The sequence below is a fragment of the Rhinopithecus bieti genome, unplaced genomic scaffold (genome assembly GCF_001698545.2).
Source record: "Rhinopithecus bieti isolate Rb0 unplaced genomic scaffold, ASM169854v2 scaffold_12573, whole genome shotgun sequence".
In the NCBI taxonomy this organism is placed as follows: domain Eukaryota; kingdom Metazoa; phylum Chordata; class Mammalia; order Primates; family Cercopithecidae; genus Rhinopithecus; species Rhinopithecus bieti.
Genome location: NW_016807321.1, coordinates 1,566,319 through 1,582,589, shown reverse-complemented (window position 1 = coordinate 1,582,589; position 16,271 = coordinate 1,566,319). Strand labels below are relative to the sequence as shown.

Genomic DNA, 16,271 nt, shown 5'->3' with positions numbered 1-16,271 from the left:
GGGGCCTGCTCTGTGAAGCCTGAGGGAGAGCTCGGCTCCTGGTGCCCTCTGCTGCCCGATCCGGGCTCTGTGAGTCCGGTGGGACCCGTGCCTCTGCCTGCCCTTTGGAGGTGGAGCCCGCACCCCACATGGCAGGACCCCGCTGGTGTCAGCTGGTCTTGGCAGGTGGATGGTGTGGACACAGGGACCAAATGGGCACGATTAGAGATTCACCAGGCACTCTCAGGTGCCTGGTGGCGACAGCCAGAGCTTCAGTGTGGCGACAGGACGATTCCATTGCAGAATTGGGCAGCAGGGCCGGCCCGGGAGGGGCCTCTTGGTCAAGGCGATCGTCATGGGGTCAAAACAGGAGACCTTGGGAGGTCTGGGGAAGCAGGACTCTGCCTCCTTCATGCTCCTTCCCCGGGGTGGCAAAGGTCTCCGGGGGCCTTCAGGCAGGGGCTCTGTGCTTGGGCCTGGGCACCCTGGTGGTGCTGGTGGGAGTCTGAGGTCTTTGCCTGCCAGGAAGGCTTGGGTGTCATCATGGCTGCCATGGCCACAGTGGGAGAGACTCTGTGCCAGCCAGAACCTCGGGCCCCGTCCCACCCTCGCTTTCGTGGTTAACCAGCAAACAGAGTCTGGCCTTAGTGCCTGGGGACCCCAAAGCTGCTTGTGTACTAAAAAGCGGGACTGGCACGGGGGCTGGGGTGGAAGCCGGCCACCCGTCCTCGGGGTCTTGCAGGCCGGTGGGGCTCGGGGAAGGGTCCAGAGCCCTCAGCTACCCGGGTGGCCGAGTGCTGCCATGACTGGAGCTAGCCGTGTCCGTGACGCCGCGTGGAGAGCTGCCAGCGGGTTTGTGCAGGGACGTTGGTGCCTAAACACGTGTGCAAGAAGACAGGAGGCGGGGCCCTTTCTTCCTAGAGCCTGTGTGTTCTGAGTGGAAGCCGTCGTCACGCTGGGGTTCCTGGGGCGCCTAGTTTGAGAAATGCTGTCTCAGGAAGCAGCGGCAAAGCGGGTGGGGGTGGTGGGGGTGGGGAAAAGGAAGGGTTCTTGTCGTTCGTGGTGATTTGCTTTCATGTTTTGCTTAATCATTTGCATATTGTAATACAGAGATCAATCGCCAGGGCTTTCGGGGAGATTGTTGGGAAAGTGTTCCGCGTTTTCGGAGCCTTTTCTAAGGAACAGCCAGCGGGGAGCTGCCCCGGTGAAGGGCTTTGCACTGAGGGGATCCACCGAGCCCCGACGTGACTGTCCTCAGGGGAGCCCTTGAACCCCCGGGTAGCCACGCCTGCAGCGGCAGCCACGCCTCCCGGGTAACCCGAGACCCGCCTCCAACTGGGGGCCTGGCTGGCGTGGCCAAATGTCGCCGATCGGTTTGCAAAGTGGGACAGCTGGACGTTTTCCTCCCTAAAATGTGCTTCCCACCCACACCCTTTCCTGGGATCACGTCCATCCCAAGTGGGGCTTCTGCGGCGTCTGAGGCCACATGTATTATTGTTTTGTTGGCATGAATACTGCAAAAAATAATACATCTTTTAAGACATGAACCCAAACTGTGGCTTTGGAAGGAAAAGGTATTTTTGGAGGAAAACAAACAAACAAACAAAAAAAAAAACCAGGGATTTTTTTTTCCTTCAGAAATAGGGAAGTGTTTTCTTCTCCAGACAGTGGAGACGATGGTGCACCTTCTCGCTGACCTTGCTTGGGCGCAAGCTCTGCCGCTGGGGACTGCACACAACACCCTGGGTGGTTGCGGTGCCTCAGTTTCCCTGCTCCCGGCCGTGTGCTGTTGCCGGCACCCAGGACTAACTGTGCTCTCCTCATTTCCAGTAAAGGCAGCCCGTGCAGAGGGCCCCTGTGTGGATGCTGCCCCGGACGCTCTAGGTACCGCGGAACGCGCCGCACGGACTGACCGCTGCTGCACGGCTCCTCTGCCCCTCCCTGCTTACTAGAGGTTCTGGAGGAGCCAGGGGGAGGCTGGCGCCCCAACCCCAATTCTGACCCACCACCCTCGCGGTGCGGGGTCAGTTTCTTCTATTTCAGCCGACAGCTGCCTGCAGGGCGGAGCTGGGCGAAGGTGGTTCTTCTTGCTCCCCACGCCAGGCGATGTCCTGCACACAGCTGGAGGGGCCAGCCAGGGGCTCTGAACCCAGCAAGGCGTCCGCGCCTCCTGGGGTCCCCGACTGCTCTTCAGGGAGCATTCCCCTGGGGCTGTCTCTCTAGCACCTCTGCTGCACACCTGAGGACGACTGAGCCTTCCTGGCTGCCTCGCCCACGGGAGGCAGCTCCGTCTGTGTGTGCCGGGCTCCTCAGGGTCCTGATGCATCAGAAGCCCCAGAAAGCCAGAGGCCCGCGGCTCCCTCTCCCAACAACAGGCCTGGTTTAGGGCAGGTGGAAACAGGACGGGGGAGGAGCCGCCCCCTTTGTACCATGGGCTCCTGGCCTGCACTGTGACCCGCACCTCCCCTGTCCCCGCGTCCCCTGTCTGCTGTGGGGTGTGTGCAGGCCTGCACTGGGGGCCCCTCCCTCCTGGCCAGCACAGCCTAGCAAGGTGGAGGCAGCTGTGTCGTGCTCATGTGGGGCTCTCCTTGGTGCGTGCATGCCGCCCGTGGTGCTGGCCTCGGAGGGTCGGTGGGGCCGCATGCTGCCTATCTGCTTCGGTGCATGCTCCAGACCCTGCTCCACGGGGGACCTGCAGCCCCCACCTCCCCCGGCTACCCTCTCCCTGCGACTTTGCTCTGCTGCTTGTGTGCTTTGGAGTCAGTGCTTGCGGGCAGACTGTTGGCAGCCCCAGAGAGGGAGACAGGCATGTGGGCTGCCCGGGGCACGGCCTGCTGGGGTTCTAGCAGGATGTCCTGCCTGTCCAGAGCATCTGTTCAGGGTGCTTCTGGCTGCATGCTGGTCCCTCAGGGCAGGGGCTGAGGTCAGGCTACTTGGGGACCAGAGGGTTTGGAAGTGGGGGTGGGAGCCCAGGCCAGAGAACAACCCATGGAAGGCCCTGTCCTGCTGCAAGCAGCCCCCACGGGAAGCCCCTTCATCCTCACACACCCTGGGCATCATTGGTCCAGACACCAGCTGGGTGGGGCTCTGGATGCTCCTCAGCCTCCTGTTTCCCGCAGGCACCGCACATCTGAATTTCCCCACGGGGAGGGAGGGTGGCAGGCAGGGTGGGGGTGGTACTCTCTCCCAGGTGCTTCTTGAGCCTGCCCCGGCCCCGTAAGCGCCAAGCGTAGGTGCCACGGACACCCCTCGCACACAGAGGGCAGCTCTGGCCGAGGGCTCCTCCCAGGCGGGTGTCGGCAGCTTTTCGTGTGTGCTTGTTCTTGGCTTGTGCGCCGAGGGAGGTTCCCGTGAGACCATGTGTGCGCCTGGCAGCTGAGCAGGCTGGCAGGGTCTGGTGTCTGCAGCATGGAGCCTCGCCGGCTGTGCTTGGAGGGTGCAGAGTTTGGGTCATGGTGGAGGTCCAGGGGAGGGAAAGGCATGGCCAGGCCCCACCACCCTCCTCTCCCTGGCAGATCCTCCCTCACAGGTCTGAGGTGGGAGCGGAGCCCGAGACCCGGGACAGCAGGGCCGTGCTGAGGCCAGGGCAGGCTCCTTCCCGCCGGCTCCGTCTTGGGGAAGGGCACGTGGCTGCGTCCCGGTGGCCCTTGGGGCTGTGCTGGCATCGGGCCCAGCAGGGCCGCTTGGTGGGACTACGGCTCCTCATGGTGGCCGGGGGAGGGGGGTTCCCCACTGGAAAATGGGAAGCAGACGTCGCTGGGGCCAGGTCTTCTCTCCTGGGGCCTGTGGAATCCACGCCACCCTTCCTGCAACTCCCTGCGGACTGTGGGGCCTGACCTTTCCTGGCCGGCACGTCTGTGTGGTGGCCTGGGTGTTTGACCCGTTCATCTCCGAAGCCACAGGAAGGAATCTGATGCCAATTTCTCAAGCTGTGCCTCTCCCACTGCAAGCCCTCAGCACTGGGCTCTGCCCAGAGACCATCCAGGGGCAGCCCCGAAGCTGCAGTTGGGCCGACCGGCTCTGTCCTCCACCCGGTGCTTTGCCAGCTGCCATGAGAAAGGAGGTGGCTGCTTCTCTCTCTCTTTGGTGACTGGACCTGCCTGGGGTGGAGAGGTGGAGAGAGGAATTGAATCTTCCAGTGACTCCCACTTGCCCTAAGGCCTGCCTGAGCGGGGCCAGGAGGGCCTGTTCCTGCCTCTGAAATGGCTCGTGCAGTGGAGGAAGAGAAAACATTCTAGAAGCCAGAGTCCCACGGAGCCCGTGCCCAGGTGCTCCCCCAGCCCTGGTCTGGTTCTCCCCGGCCACCTGTGCTTTTGTTGTTGGGACAGGGATCAGAGGCCGTCGGGACAGAGGCCCCCATGGCACCAGGACTCTGAGCACCCCTGGCCCCTAGGGGCACAGCGTGTTGGCCTCAGGCAGTGCAGGGCTGTGGACTCAGGGCTGGGGTCCTGAGCGAGCCTGTACCATCGGCTCCTGATGCCCCCAAGCACGCGACACCTCGGGGGATCTCGGCCACTCCGTCTCTGCTTCCCCGAGCGGGTACCACACCGGGGGCTTCTTTCTTTCTCTCAGAGACCCGAGTGGGCACAGATGGTCTGGGCGGTCACTTGCTGCCCGGGGGATGGGGTGGGGAGGAGCAGCCAAGCCATCCGCGGGTCCAGGCCGGGCAGATGGGCGCGGTGGGCTCTCGTGTCTGTGGCTGGTTATCTCTGTGCCGTCTGGTGGGCGTGTCTTTCTGGCTGTGGGTCCGGGGTTGGGGCTGATGGTGGCTGCTGACCGGGACCTCAGTCCCTCGCTGTTGGCTGTGGAGCTGCCGTGGGATCAGTGAGCCCATGAGGCATTGGGCTTCCTCTCTGAAGTGTGTCAGGGATCTGCTGGGCCTCCCCACCCGAGGGCTCGTCTCAGGTCCCCGGAACGGTGCTCTGGGCCCCGCCCAGAACCGCCCTGAGAAGTTCTGTGCCTGCTGAGCATGGCTGGGCACGAGTGGGTCCCCAGTTCACGAGATCCCCACTGTCCTCAAGGGAGCCAGGGACTCGGATGCTTTCCAGACCTCAGGAGGCCACATCTGCCTGGTGCATCCCAACCACAGTGACCCCTCCCCTCCCCTCACTGTCGCCCGGAGGACGCTGGAGCTGAAGAACTTGGGTGCAAACCTGTCGCCACGGTCACCAAAAAACTCAGGGGGAAGGCAGGCCCAAGGACACCTGAGAATATGGAGCTGGAGATCCAGCCAGACACAGCTGCAAATCCTGCTTCATGCCTTGCAGGCCGAGGGGGCTGGGCCACAGCACTGCAGCTTCCGAGGCTGCCTCTCCCTGCCCTGGGGCAGGACTTGGACCGTGAGGCTTGTTGCTTGAGGCCCGGCTGGCGGAGGAGCCCGGTTACCCATTCCTTCCTTCCAGAAGCCTGAAGGAGCAGTTCTCTGACGATGCACCTGGTGGGAGGGGAGCCTGACAGGGAGGCCTGAGCCCTCCCGAAGCCCATCCCACCAGGCAGTCCCCTGGGTTGGGTGGAAAGGCCAGAGTGTGGTGGAAGGGTCCACCGCAGACTCGGCCCCCAACGTCTTGTTCCCCGGCCCCTTGACTCTGGGGCAGAGGGAGAGGGACAGGTGGCAGGAGGGGAGGAGGGAGGCTGCTTCCTGGGAGCAGTTACGGGTGTGAAAAGGCCACAGGGGAAACCACGGGTGGGGCCAGGGCAGACAGAGGTGCCCGAAGAAGAGCCGCAGCCCTGGTGTTTGGGACGCCCATTGCCCTGCATGTCGCTGGGTGAGGGGCTGGCGGGACAGCATGAAGAAGGCACTGGCACCTCATGGTGGTAGCAGAAAGTGATTTAAGAGTCCACAGACATCAACTCCCCCGACATGGCCAAGCTCTGGCCACGCCTGAGCCAGCCGGGGGAGCTTGCCGCCCACCCAGCCTCCCCTCCCTCCCTCCTCCCGCCCGGTGCTGGGTCCCTGTGGCCTCCCTGCCCTGCTCCCGCCGGGTGCTCGGTCCCCGTGGCATCTGCTCTGAGCCACTTGTGTGGCTGGCTGTTCTTCAGACCTGTGTCTCCCTGCGGCGCGTGGGTGGCGTTGGCCATGAGCAGACACGGTCTGTGTTCTTTCCAGAGTGACTTCTCTCGCTGTTTTTCTATCTGTCTGTCTGTCTGTCTGTCGTTTCCCATGGGAGCAGCCAGAAGGTCAGTTTGAAAGATCGTGTCTTCTCCAGCCCCCGAGGCGTAGCTGCCAAGGGGAAGGGGTCCCCGCAGGCCCAGACAGTGCGGCGGTCACCCAGCGCCGACCAGAGCCTCGAGGACAGCCCCAGCAAGGTGCCCAAGAGCTGGAGCTTTGGGGACCGCAGCCGGGCGCGCCAGGCTTTTCGCATCAAGGGCGCCGCGTCACGACAGAACTCAGAAGGTGGGTCTGTCCTCGCCGCCCTCTCCGGGGATGGATGTGGTGCCTCAGCCACTGGGACACCCGGTGGCATCACAGCCTCTTGTGCTTGCTCTTGGAGTGGGAACCCCCATCCTTTCTAAAATTGAGTTACACTCATGCAACCTAAAATTAACTTTTTAAAAGTGTAGGAATTCAGTGGCATTTGGCACACTCATGGTGGAGTGGTCGCCACCACCTCAGCCTAGTTCCAGAACATTCTCATCACCACGGAAGGAAACTGCGGCCCCATCAGTGGTCACCCCATTCCCCGCCTCAGCCCCAGCACCCACCGCTCTCGGGCCGTGCGTGTCCGCGGCTGCTGCATGCGGCCGTCGGGTGTGGCTTCCGTCACTGAGCCTCAGGGGTCAGGCCTGCACCTTCCGCTGTTAACATCTGTGTATGGATGCACCGTGTTCTGCTCATCCATTGGCCGGGGTGTCCTTTGATGCCCCACATCGACCACTCCCTGTGGCCACAGGCTGCCGGGGAAGGTCAGCTGGATGCAGAGGGGAGGGTTTCCAGAAAAGCAGGTGCACCCGTGGGGCACCCCAGGGAGCCTCAAAGGGCTCCCTGGTGCTCTGTCCAGCTGGTGTGCCCTGCAGGACCCCGTGAATGGGCCTCCCAGCCGACCCCTCACGGCCTGTCTCCTTCCCCCCAGAAGCAAGCCTCCCTGGAGAGGACATTGTGGATGACAAGAGCTGCCCCTGCGAGTTTGTGACTGAGGACCTGACCCCGGGCCTCAAAGTCAGCATCAGAGCCGTGTGGTGAGGCCCCTGCCCAGCCGGGAGCCTGGGGGAGTGAGGAGGGGCCTCCCGCTCGGTGGTCCTGCCTCCTGCAGGTGCTCATGGGGCTGGACAGAGCCGCCCAGAGACAGAGTCTACCACAAAAAGAAAGGGCCAAGACACAGCAACCTGGCTGAATGTCCTGGAGTTCACTCTGGGACTTGGGTGGGCTTCGGGTGGGATGCTGGTTTGGCAAGAGGCCTGAGGCCTGGTGCCACCTGGCTTAGGAAGCAACTCAGCCACTTTGTGCCTGCTGTGGCATGGAGTCCAAGGGGGCATGGCCAGGCCTGCAAGCCCCACCTGTCACGGGCATAGCAGGGCCACGAACAGGCCCTTCTGTGTGTGGAGCTGGTGGGAGGCAGACAAGACGGGCAAGTCCAGCCATCTCCAGGGGCCGCAGTCTCAGAGGTGCTGGGAAGGCGACAGGCAGGCAGACGCAGGGCCAGCCTGGTGCATGTGGCCGGGGTCTCTGGCCCAGGGCTCATGGCCCCACCTACCCCCTGCAGTGTCATGCGGTTCCTGGTGTCCAAGCGGAAGTTCAAGGAGAGCCTGCGGCCCTACGACGTGATGGACGTCATTGAGCAGTACTCAGCCGGCCACCTGGACATGCTGTCCCGAATTAAGAGCCTGCAGTCCAGGCAAGAGCCCCGCCTGCCTGTCCAGCAGGGGACGAGAGCGGGGTGGGCTTCTGGGACAAAGCCATGGTGGGAGTGCAGGGGGTGTGCGGGGGGCCTCGTCCCCACCCATGTCGGCCTCTGTCAGCTTCTGTTGTGTCTTCACAAAGTCGGTTTTAATATTTCTGTTGTTTCCCCCGTCTTTCCCCCATCCACACTGCGGTGGAAAAGTGTGTGCACCTGTGTGTGTGGGTCCCTGAAAACGTGCGTGTGCATGTGTGTGTGTATAAGTCACGCATGCACACGTGTGCTTCTGCACAGGTGTATGTGTGTGGCGTGCACATGTGGCTCTGCTCTGCCATGTATGCACGTGTGTGGGGAGTGCATACATGTGTGTACACATGTGTGCATGTGTGTGCATGTGTGTTGGGGATGGAGTAATTCTGTTGAGATGTGAAGCTGCAGGGTTCCCGTGGGCCCTGCCAGGCAGCAGTTATGCTATTTGGCACCTTTTCTTCTTCTACCTGCCCTCCTTGGCATAGGTGTCCCCTAAGTCCACACATGTGCAGCCTCAGGCACATACAAACAAGCATATACACATGAATGGGTGTTTATGTTGCCTGTAATGGGGACACACGGCTGTTGGGAGTCTCTCCTGCAGTAGGGGACATGCTCCTGCCTATCAGGGTCCCCTCCCTCTCCCAGGCCCCCCAACCAAGGCTGTAGCAGTTTCCCAGCCCTGGAAGCGAGGCTGGGCCCCCGTTACAGGGAGGAGGCTGGGATGGTCAGGGACAGCCCGGGGTCACAGCCCAACTCTGGGCCTTCCAGCGGAGTGCAGCTCTCCTCTGGGGCAGCTGAGAACCCCACCCTGGGGCTCCTGCCCAGTCCTGCTTCAGGGGGCCAGGGAAGGGGCGCCTCCAGGCCTTAGCCCACTCCTGCTGTGCAGGGGCCGCTGAGCCATCCCCTTCGCCCCGCTGGGCTCCAGCCGCGAGGCCTCTTTTCCAGCGTCCTCTCTGGAGCAGCGGCCAGCGCTGGCCTCGTGTGCGTGTGCGTGCGCGTGCAGAACGCCCTCCTGTCTTGACTTTTGTGCGTTGTCTCCACATCTCTCTCACTTCAGCTGTTTTTGTTCACCAGGATCTCGTCCTAAATTTTCCCTTTCCTTCCCTTCCCTTTCTCTCTGGAAAAGCAAACAAAACAAACCAAACAGCCCAAGGACCCCAGGAGTCCTCGGCCGGCTCCTGACAATGCGTTTCACGTTGCCCCGCAGTGGCCTGTCTGGTACCAGCTCCCGCTGCAGGCACCTCCCCTGTACTGCACACTCCAGGGTGCAGCGCCCGGGTCTCCGCAGTGGGGCCGCCCACCACTGTTCCCGAGTCAAACGCTTTGCTTGAAACACGGGAAGGACTTGGCAAATCCAAGGTCCAGCAAGGTGGCGTCCGCACCCTCTGTGGGAGAGCACCTGTTTTGACGAAGCCTCACTGTTGCTTCTGTTGGGTGTTCCTTCCGTTTCCGCCAGTTCCTGGCCAGCTCCTTCTTTCGTGTGGCTTTACGATGCATTTTGCTGGTGTCTCTTTTCTTGTTTACTCTGCCAGGATAGATATGATTGTGGGCCCCCCACCCCCTTCAACTCCCCGGCACAAGAAGTACCCCACCAAAGGACCCACGGCCCCTCCGAGAGAGTCACCCCAGTACTCACCTAGGTTAGGATGCCAGCACCTCTCCGACGTGTCTGTGGAATGGCCGGCCCCTTCGCTCCAGGCCACATGACGGCAGCACCTTGTACCACCCTTTCCCCGGGACAGAGGGGACGCTCGGGTTTTCTCTGTTCCTGAAAAATCAACATGAGGGAGAAGGCCCTTCCTCTGCCAGGGCCCCAGGCAGGCTGTGCCCATGTCAGGACTGCCAGGGGCCCCACTGCTCCTCTCGACAAGTGTCCTGGGCAAGCTGGGGGCTCTGGACGCCCTGTGAGACGTCCCTCTGGAGTTGGGAGGCCCCGGGCAGCACCTCCAGGATCAGATGCCATCAGACCTTCAGGGATGTCACCCTGGCCCTGCTCCTGCCCCCTGGACAGGCCCCTCTTGGTAGAGGGCCCTCCAGCCTCCCCAGGCACTGACCTGCCCCTCAGCACCTGCCCACTGCGGGGGTGGGCCTGGCCGTGTGCACAGCCCAGACCTGGGCCCCGTGTGCCTCTGAGCAGGTGCAGCTGCGTCTCTGTGGCTCTTCCGTCTCATGGAAGATACAGATGGTCACAGCATCTAACCCTTAAGCCACTGGGAAGAAATGTGAGCAAAGGCCTGCCAGGTGCCCGGCACAGACGTGTGCTGAGCAGCTCCGGTGCTGGCTTTCAAGCCACCAGCATCCTAATTAGTGTTTTTGATAACGGAGCTGGCGAGAGCCCCCGCCGATGGGCAGAAGAGGCGCGGCCCACGTGAGCTGGCAGAAGCCAATTCTATAGTGATTAATTCAGACTTTCCAAGGCCTTCCTGCCTCCCAGGGACCATTCAGATGACGGTGGTTCCCCGTCTTCTTGCAAGTCTGATAGGCTGCCCCCCGGGCAGAGGCCTGGAGGCTGAGCATAGACCCCTGGCCCTCCCTGACAGCTCAGGGCAGAGGGTTTGTGGGCACAGCCGATGCCAGTGTCTGGGCAAATGAAGCCCAGGCCTGGGCTGTTGGGGACAGCGTCCGGGGCGAGTCTGACCCCTCCTCCCTCTGTGGTGGGGTTTCTGCCTGTGAGGCTGAGGTTCTGTGCACTGGACACGTCAACCCCGTGCTCCTCCCATGAGAATGGCGTTTCTGGGAGCCGGCAGGACATCGTCTGCTACTGCCCAACCCAAGGTAGCCCCAGACAGTGTTTCCAGGGTTCCCTGCCCTGCGGTGCCCCCCAGGCCCAAGGGTACTGTGCCCTGGGGCTGGTCCTCCGTCCTCAGGAGACGTGTAGGTTCACAGAGAGAGGGGGCCAGGGGGACAGTTGGGGCGCTTGCCCCACCTCACGGGGCACTGAGCACTCAAGGATCAAGTCTCCCCCAGTCTGGGGTCCAGGGCAGGAGGGGCACAGGGTCCTTGGAGGAGCCCCCAGCAGCAGCTCCAGGCCGAGCCCGTGGCCAGGGCTCCTATTGGGACTGAGCAGGCGGGCGGCCCGTCATGTGGCAGGGGCGAAGGTGCTGAGCATCTGCCTGGACTGTGTGGACGCCCCGAACACCAGGGACCCCCATCTCCTCCATCGCCACTGGCGTCTGCTCGGAGCCAGAGGGTCCCCTCCCGCTGCCCCTCCCCCGTCCCCTCCTGCCCTCCTGGCCCTGTTGCATGAGTCCAGCATGAAGCCCTGCAGAGCATGAGGAGCTGCACTGTGGCCGATGCGAGCCTGAAACCCCCTCTGTTTCTTGCAACAGAAAGAAGAAAACACCCCTGGCCCACCTTCCCCCACCCCCATCAGAGGCAGGTAGGGCAGCCCAGTGGCAGGAAGTGAGGACTCGGCCCTGTCCGGCTGGTGTGGGGCACTCTTCATGTACCAGGCCCCAGTCCAGGGGAGACTCGGGAGCTTGCGGCCTCGCGTGGATGGGTCCTGCTCAGCCACACCCTATCTCGAGCTGCCCTTGTCCAGCTGGACTTTATTATAGACTTATTGCAGGGTCTTCGTTTCCAAGTGAGTTCCCATGTAGCTTCAGGCCTCAGCGAACACCCACCGTGGTGGCCTCCGCCAGCCCAGCAGCGGCCGTGGCTCTGTGGCTACCAGACTGTTTAGAAGCCCCTGTCCCTGAGGGCAAAGGAGCCTCCCTCCCTTTTTATTGTCATGAGTGACCTATGACCTCATTGGAGATCAGCTCAGCTGAATTCTGCATCCTGCAGACACATAGGCACACAGGCAAACGTGCACAGTCTTGCACACATCAACACGTGTGCACACACAAACTTGTACAAGAGGGCACACATGCATAACTGAGTACACACACGTGCAGTATGCACACACCTGGGTACACACGTGCACACACGTGTAGTATGCACACGCCTGGGTACACACGTGCAGTATGCACACACCTGGGTACACACGTGCAGTATGCACACACCTGGGTACACACGTGCACACACACGTGCACACACCCTTGCAGCTTTGTCTCCCCTCCTCTGGTTTGTGCGTTGGTTCCTGTGCTGCTCTGTGCCCTCCCTCCTTGTCCTGGTGCATGGAGCTGCAGCTCTCACGCCTTTTCTGCTTCTGTTGTCCCCGCCACAGACATTTAACTCTGTCCCCATCAGACCTGGTGGGGCCGATGGCCTCAGTGGCACATTACGTAGGAGTAAAGCTCCAGGGTGGGCATGGGTAGGGGGAGGAGCATCCTCTGGAGTGGGCTCCAGGCCCTGCAGTGGGAGACCCACCGTGGGCTGTGGGGTCAATAGGCCTTGAGCAGGGAAGAGGGTGAGCAGGTGGGGCTGGCTGGAGGGACCCGGGAGCCCACGGAGAGGAGCCAGGCGACTTGGTTCTGGTGGGAGCTTCCTTTACTCCTCGCTAATGTGCCAGGCCCCTCGGGGACAGAGTGGGCAGGAGCAGAACCTCGCGGTGCCAGAAGACGGGCTGAGAACGGGGTGTACCCCGTCCATCTGTCCTGGCACCCGCTGCCCCCTGGTCGGCTCTGGGCTGGGTCTGCAGCCTGGCCCAGGAGGAGAGGGCAGGGCCCCTGCTGCACCCACCCGAACTCATGCTTTGTGGTCTCTGTTCCCGGTAGAGTGGACCAGATTGTGGGGCGGGGCCCAGCGATCACAGACAAGGACCGCACCAAGGGCCCGGCCGAGGCGGAGCTGCCTGAGGACCCCAGCATGATGGGACGGCTCGGGAAGGTGGAGAAGCAGGTGCGAAAGGCTGGGCGGGAGGGGTGCAGGTCTGGAGGGCTGTGGTGCCTGCTGTCCTGGGGCCCCTGCTGTCAGCCTGTGGCAGTGTCAGCTTCAAGGGCTGGGTGCCACAGAGGGCTCCTCAAGTCTAGGGGGCACATGGCCCTGTTACCACCGATAGCTGCTCTGTGCAGACCCCTCACACCCCACCGTGAGCCCCCACCACCAGCCTGGGGTGCCTTCCCTCCTGACAGTACCCAAGAGTCTGCTGCTTCCACGTCCCCTGTGGAATGTGCCAGAAGTTGTACCTGCCTGGCTTTCCTCCTCTCTGTTCTCCTTGCCCGACACCCCAGTCACTATCTTCTGGGGGTGCATTCTCAGAAACCACCGCAGAGGACCCCTGTTTTGAGGTCTGCGTCTGAGAATCAGGCCTGAGCAGTAAGTGAGGAACCGCCAGGTCCTGCCCTGTGGGGCTTTCGCTGAAGGGGGTTCCACGGTAGGCAGCAGGAGGGCCTGGCTCTGAACACACGCCCCAACCATGGAGCTGGAGGCTGAGCCCCCAGGGGTCTGGGAAGGAGGAGGAGCTGCTCCTGGGCCTCCTCTTCCTGCTCCTCCAGCTTCCAGGGAGCAGGGGTCCCCCCTCCCTGCACCTCTCCAGGGAGCAGCCCGGGTCCGCCCACCTCCTGGGACCAGCCCAAGTCGACTGACTTCCTGGGAGTGGCCCAGGTCCCCCCATCTCCTAGGACCAGCCTGGGACCCCCCACTTCCTGGGACTAGCCTGGGTCCCTCCTGTTTCCTGGGACCAGCCTGGGTCCCCCCGTTTCCTGGGAGCAGCCCAGGTCCCCCCATCTCCTGGCATGGGCCCTCGCAGCCCAGCCCAGCAGCCCCTTTTGCAGGTCTTGTCCATGGAGAAGAAGCTGGACTTCCTGGTGAACATCTACATGCAGCGGATGGGCATCCCTCCGACAGAGACTGAGGCCTACTTTGGGGCCAAAGAGCCAGAGCCGGCACCTCCGTACCACAGCCCGGAAGACAGCCGGGAGCACGTCGACAGGCACGGCTGCATCGTCAAGATTGTGCGCTCCAGCAGCTCCACGGGCCAGAAGAACTTCTCGGCGCCCCCGGCTGCGCCCCCTGTCCAGTGTCCGCCCTCCACCTCCTGGCAGCCACAGAGCCACCCGCGCCAGGGCCACGGCACCTCCCCCGTGGGGGACCCTGGCTCCCTGGTGCGCATCCCGCCGCCGCCTGCCCACGAGCGGTCACTGTCCGCCTACGGCGGGGGCAACCGCGCCAGCACGGAGTTCCTGCGGCAGGAGGACGCCCCGGGCTGCAGGCCCCCCGAGGGGACTCTGCGGGACAGCGACACGTCCATCTCCATCCCGTCCGTGGACCACGAGGAGCTGGAGCGTTCCTTCAGCGGCTTCAGCATCTCCCAGTCCAAGGAGAACCTGGATGCTCTCAACAGCTGCTACGCGGCCGTGGCGCCTTGTGCCAAAGTCAGGCCCTACATCGCGGAGGGAGAGTCAGACACCGACTCCGACCTCTGTACGCCCTGTGGGCCCCCGCCACGCTCGGCCACCGGCGAGGGCCCCTTTGGTGACGTGGGCTGGGCCGGGCCCCGGAAGTGAGGCAGCGCTGGGCCAGTGGACCCGTCCACGGCCCTCCTCAGCACGGTGCCTCCGAGGTTTTGAGGCAGGAACCCTCTGGGGCCCTTTTCTTACAGTAACTGAGTGTGGCGGGAAGGGTGGGCCCTGGAGGGGCCCATGTGGGCTGAAGGACGGGGCTCCTGGCAGTGACCTTTTACAAAAGTGATTTTCCGACAGGAGCTGGAGGGCTGGGCAGGGCCCTGTGGCTCCAGGAGCAGCAGTAAGGCCGCCTGTCCACTCTGCTCAGGGCTGTGGCAGACATCAGCCTGGTGTGAGGAGGGGCGGGAGTGATGACGGGGTGTGGCTGGCATGGCGACGGGCGGGGGATGGTCTCAGGGAGCCGAGCCCAGGGAAGGCACAAGGGGCAGGGCTGTTCCATGAGGACCTGTGGGCCTTGGGGCCTGGTGGGATTTCTGGGCAGCTGCAGGTGGGTGTGGCCAGCCGCTGCGCGTGGCCTCTGCCCTCACACCTGGCCTGCCTGGCGGACTTTCCCGTGCCCCACCTCAGGGGTGCCCAGTTACAGAGCTATTGATTGGCATCTTCTCCCGTACCTTCTGGGACCTGAGGGGTCTTTTGGTGGGAACCAGCCCTGAGGTGGAGACCCTCACTGGCAGCTGAGGAGCAGGTGGGGCCTGGGAACCAAACTGGAGCCCAAAGTGGACGTCCAACCCTCTGGTCTTGGCCTCTAGAGGGAAGGCCCGGCTCACAGTGGGGCCAGGGATCCAGCTCTGAAGGGTCTTCAGAAAGGGGGTCCTTGGGGGCTCCAGCTGCCTCGCCCTGGCCTTTCCATGGGTGTGTGAGAGCCAGCAGCACCCCAGCCTCGGAGACCTGGGAGGCAGGACCCCAAGTCTTCCTCTCTCTCCTGACTGCCCTGGTTGGGGGCTGGCGCTGGGACACCTGCCTGGTGAGCAGGCCTCACAGTTCTTAGCCAGGGGTCCGCCTCACCTCTGTCCACCAATGCCCTGACAGACTTGGGGCAGGGCTGGGCAATGATGCAGTGGGCCAGGAAAGCCTTCACGTCAGCACACGGCCGCCCGCCCCGCCGTTCTGGAGGAAGCCTCTCCCACCTCAGCCCAGCTGAGCGCCCTCCCTGGCTCTCCTGCGCCCCTGGAGTTGACGGCCCCTTTTCCACTGACCGATTCCTTAACTGGGCCTCTTGGGGTCTCGGGCCTCAGGGATGCACCATCCCACACCTGTCCTGTTGCAGGCACCGTGGCCCTTGGGGCGGGCGGCTGTGATGGGGGAGCGAGTCCCTAGCTCCAGACTTAAGCACCAGAGCCCGGGAACATCTGGCACTGGGGTGATGGCATCGCAGGCGGGCCTGGGCTCCTGGAGAGTGGCCTCCCTGGGGGTGAGCAGGGTGGGGTCATGGGCACAAATACTCGCAGAGAGCAAGGGCAGGGGAGCCCTGGGCCCGTTTCTTCTCCACCTTCGGGGAGCCCTGGGCCCGTTTCTTCTCCACCTTCGGGGAGCCCTGGGCCCGTTCTTTCTCCACCTTCAGGAAGCCCTGGCCCCGTTTCCTTCTCCACCTTCGGGGACCCTGGGCCCGTTTCTCTCCCACCTTCGGGAACACTGGGCCCGTTTCTTCTCCACCCTTCGGAGGGAGCCCTGGGCCTGTATCTCTCCACCTTCGTTTTAAGTTCACTTGGCTTGGCTGGGAGGTCCCTGAGGCCCTGAGGTCAGCAGGGAACACGTCCTGAGGGAGAGACTTTGAAAGCCGCATGTGAGGGTCGTAATGCCCCTGGCTGGTGGGGGTCCTGGGCGCTCAGGGTGTTGGGGGAGCCATGTCTGGCAATCCCGTTGTGGGGAGCTGCTACCCTGGCTCTGTGCTACCCCCCAGCCTGGCCAGGGCAACTCCAGGCCACATCGCATTGGGGGTGCCTCACTGGGCTGTCTTCACTTACCCCTCCCTGTGCCGGAGCCTGTCCAAAAAGGTGCCAATTGGGAGCTCAGAAGCACTGTCTGTCTGCTTTTGTTCCCAAAGGCAGCGTGTGTGGGCCTCGGCCCTGCGGTGCAG

General features: G+C 63.2%; 1 protein-coding gene across 10 annotated transcripts in view; it reads left to right on the top strand.

Annotated features, from left to right (window-relative positions):
* Window positions 1–15,759, top strand: part of KCNQ2 (potassium voltage-gated channel subfamily Q member 2) — a 68,231-nt gene extending 52,472 nt beyond the window's left edge. For 2 of the 10 annotated variants that reach the window (XM_017881224.1, XM_017881221.1), the window contains 7 exons: window positions 1,810–1,863; window positions 6,150–6,373; window positions 7,050–7,155; window positions 7,680–7,811; window positions 9,380–9,487; window positions 12,506–12,629; window positions 13,505–15,759. In XM_017881224.1, the coding sequence (XP_017736713.1) occupies window positions 1,810–1,863; window positions 6,150–6,373; window positions 7,050–7,155; window positions 7,680–7,811; window positions 9,380–9,487; window positions 12,506–12,629; window positions 13,505–14,236 (1,480 nt within the window). In that variant the 3' untranslated portion in view covers window positions 14,237–15,759. The remainder of the gene's footprint in view (window positions 1–1,809; window positions 1,864–6,149; window positions 6,374–7,049; window positions 7,156–7,679; window positions 7,812–9,379; window positions 9,488–12,505; window positions 12,630–13,504) is intronic. The other 8 variants (XM_017881226.1, XM_017881225.1, XM_017881230.1 and 5 more) reach the window with 6 other exon arrangements.
* Window positions 15,760–16,271: the final 512 nt, after the last annotated feature.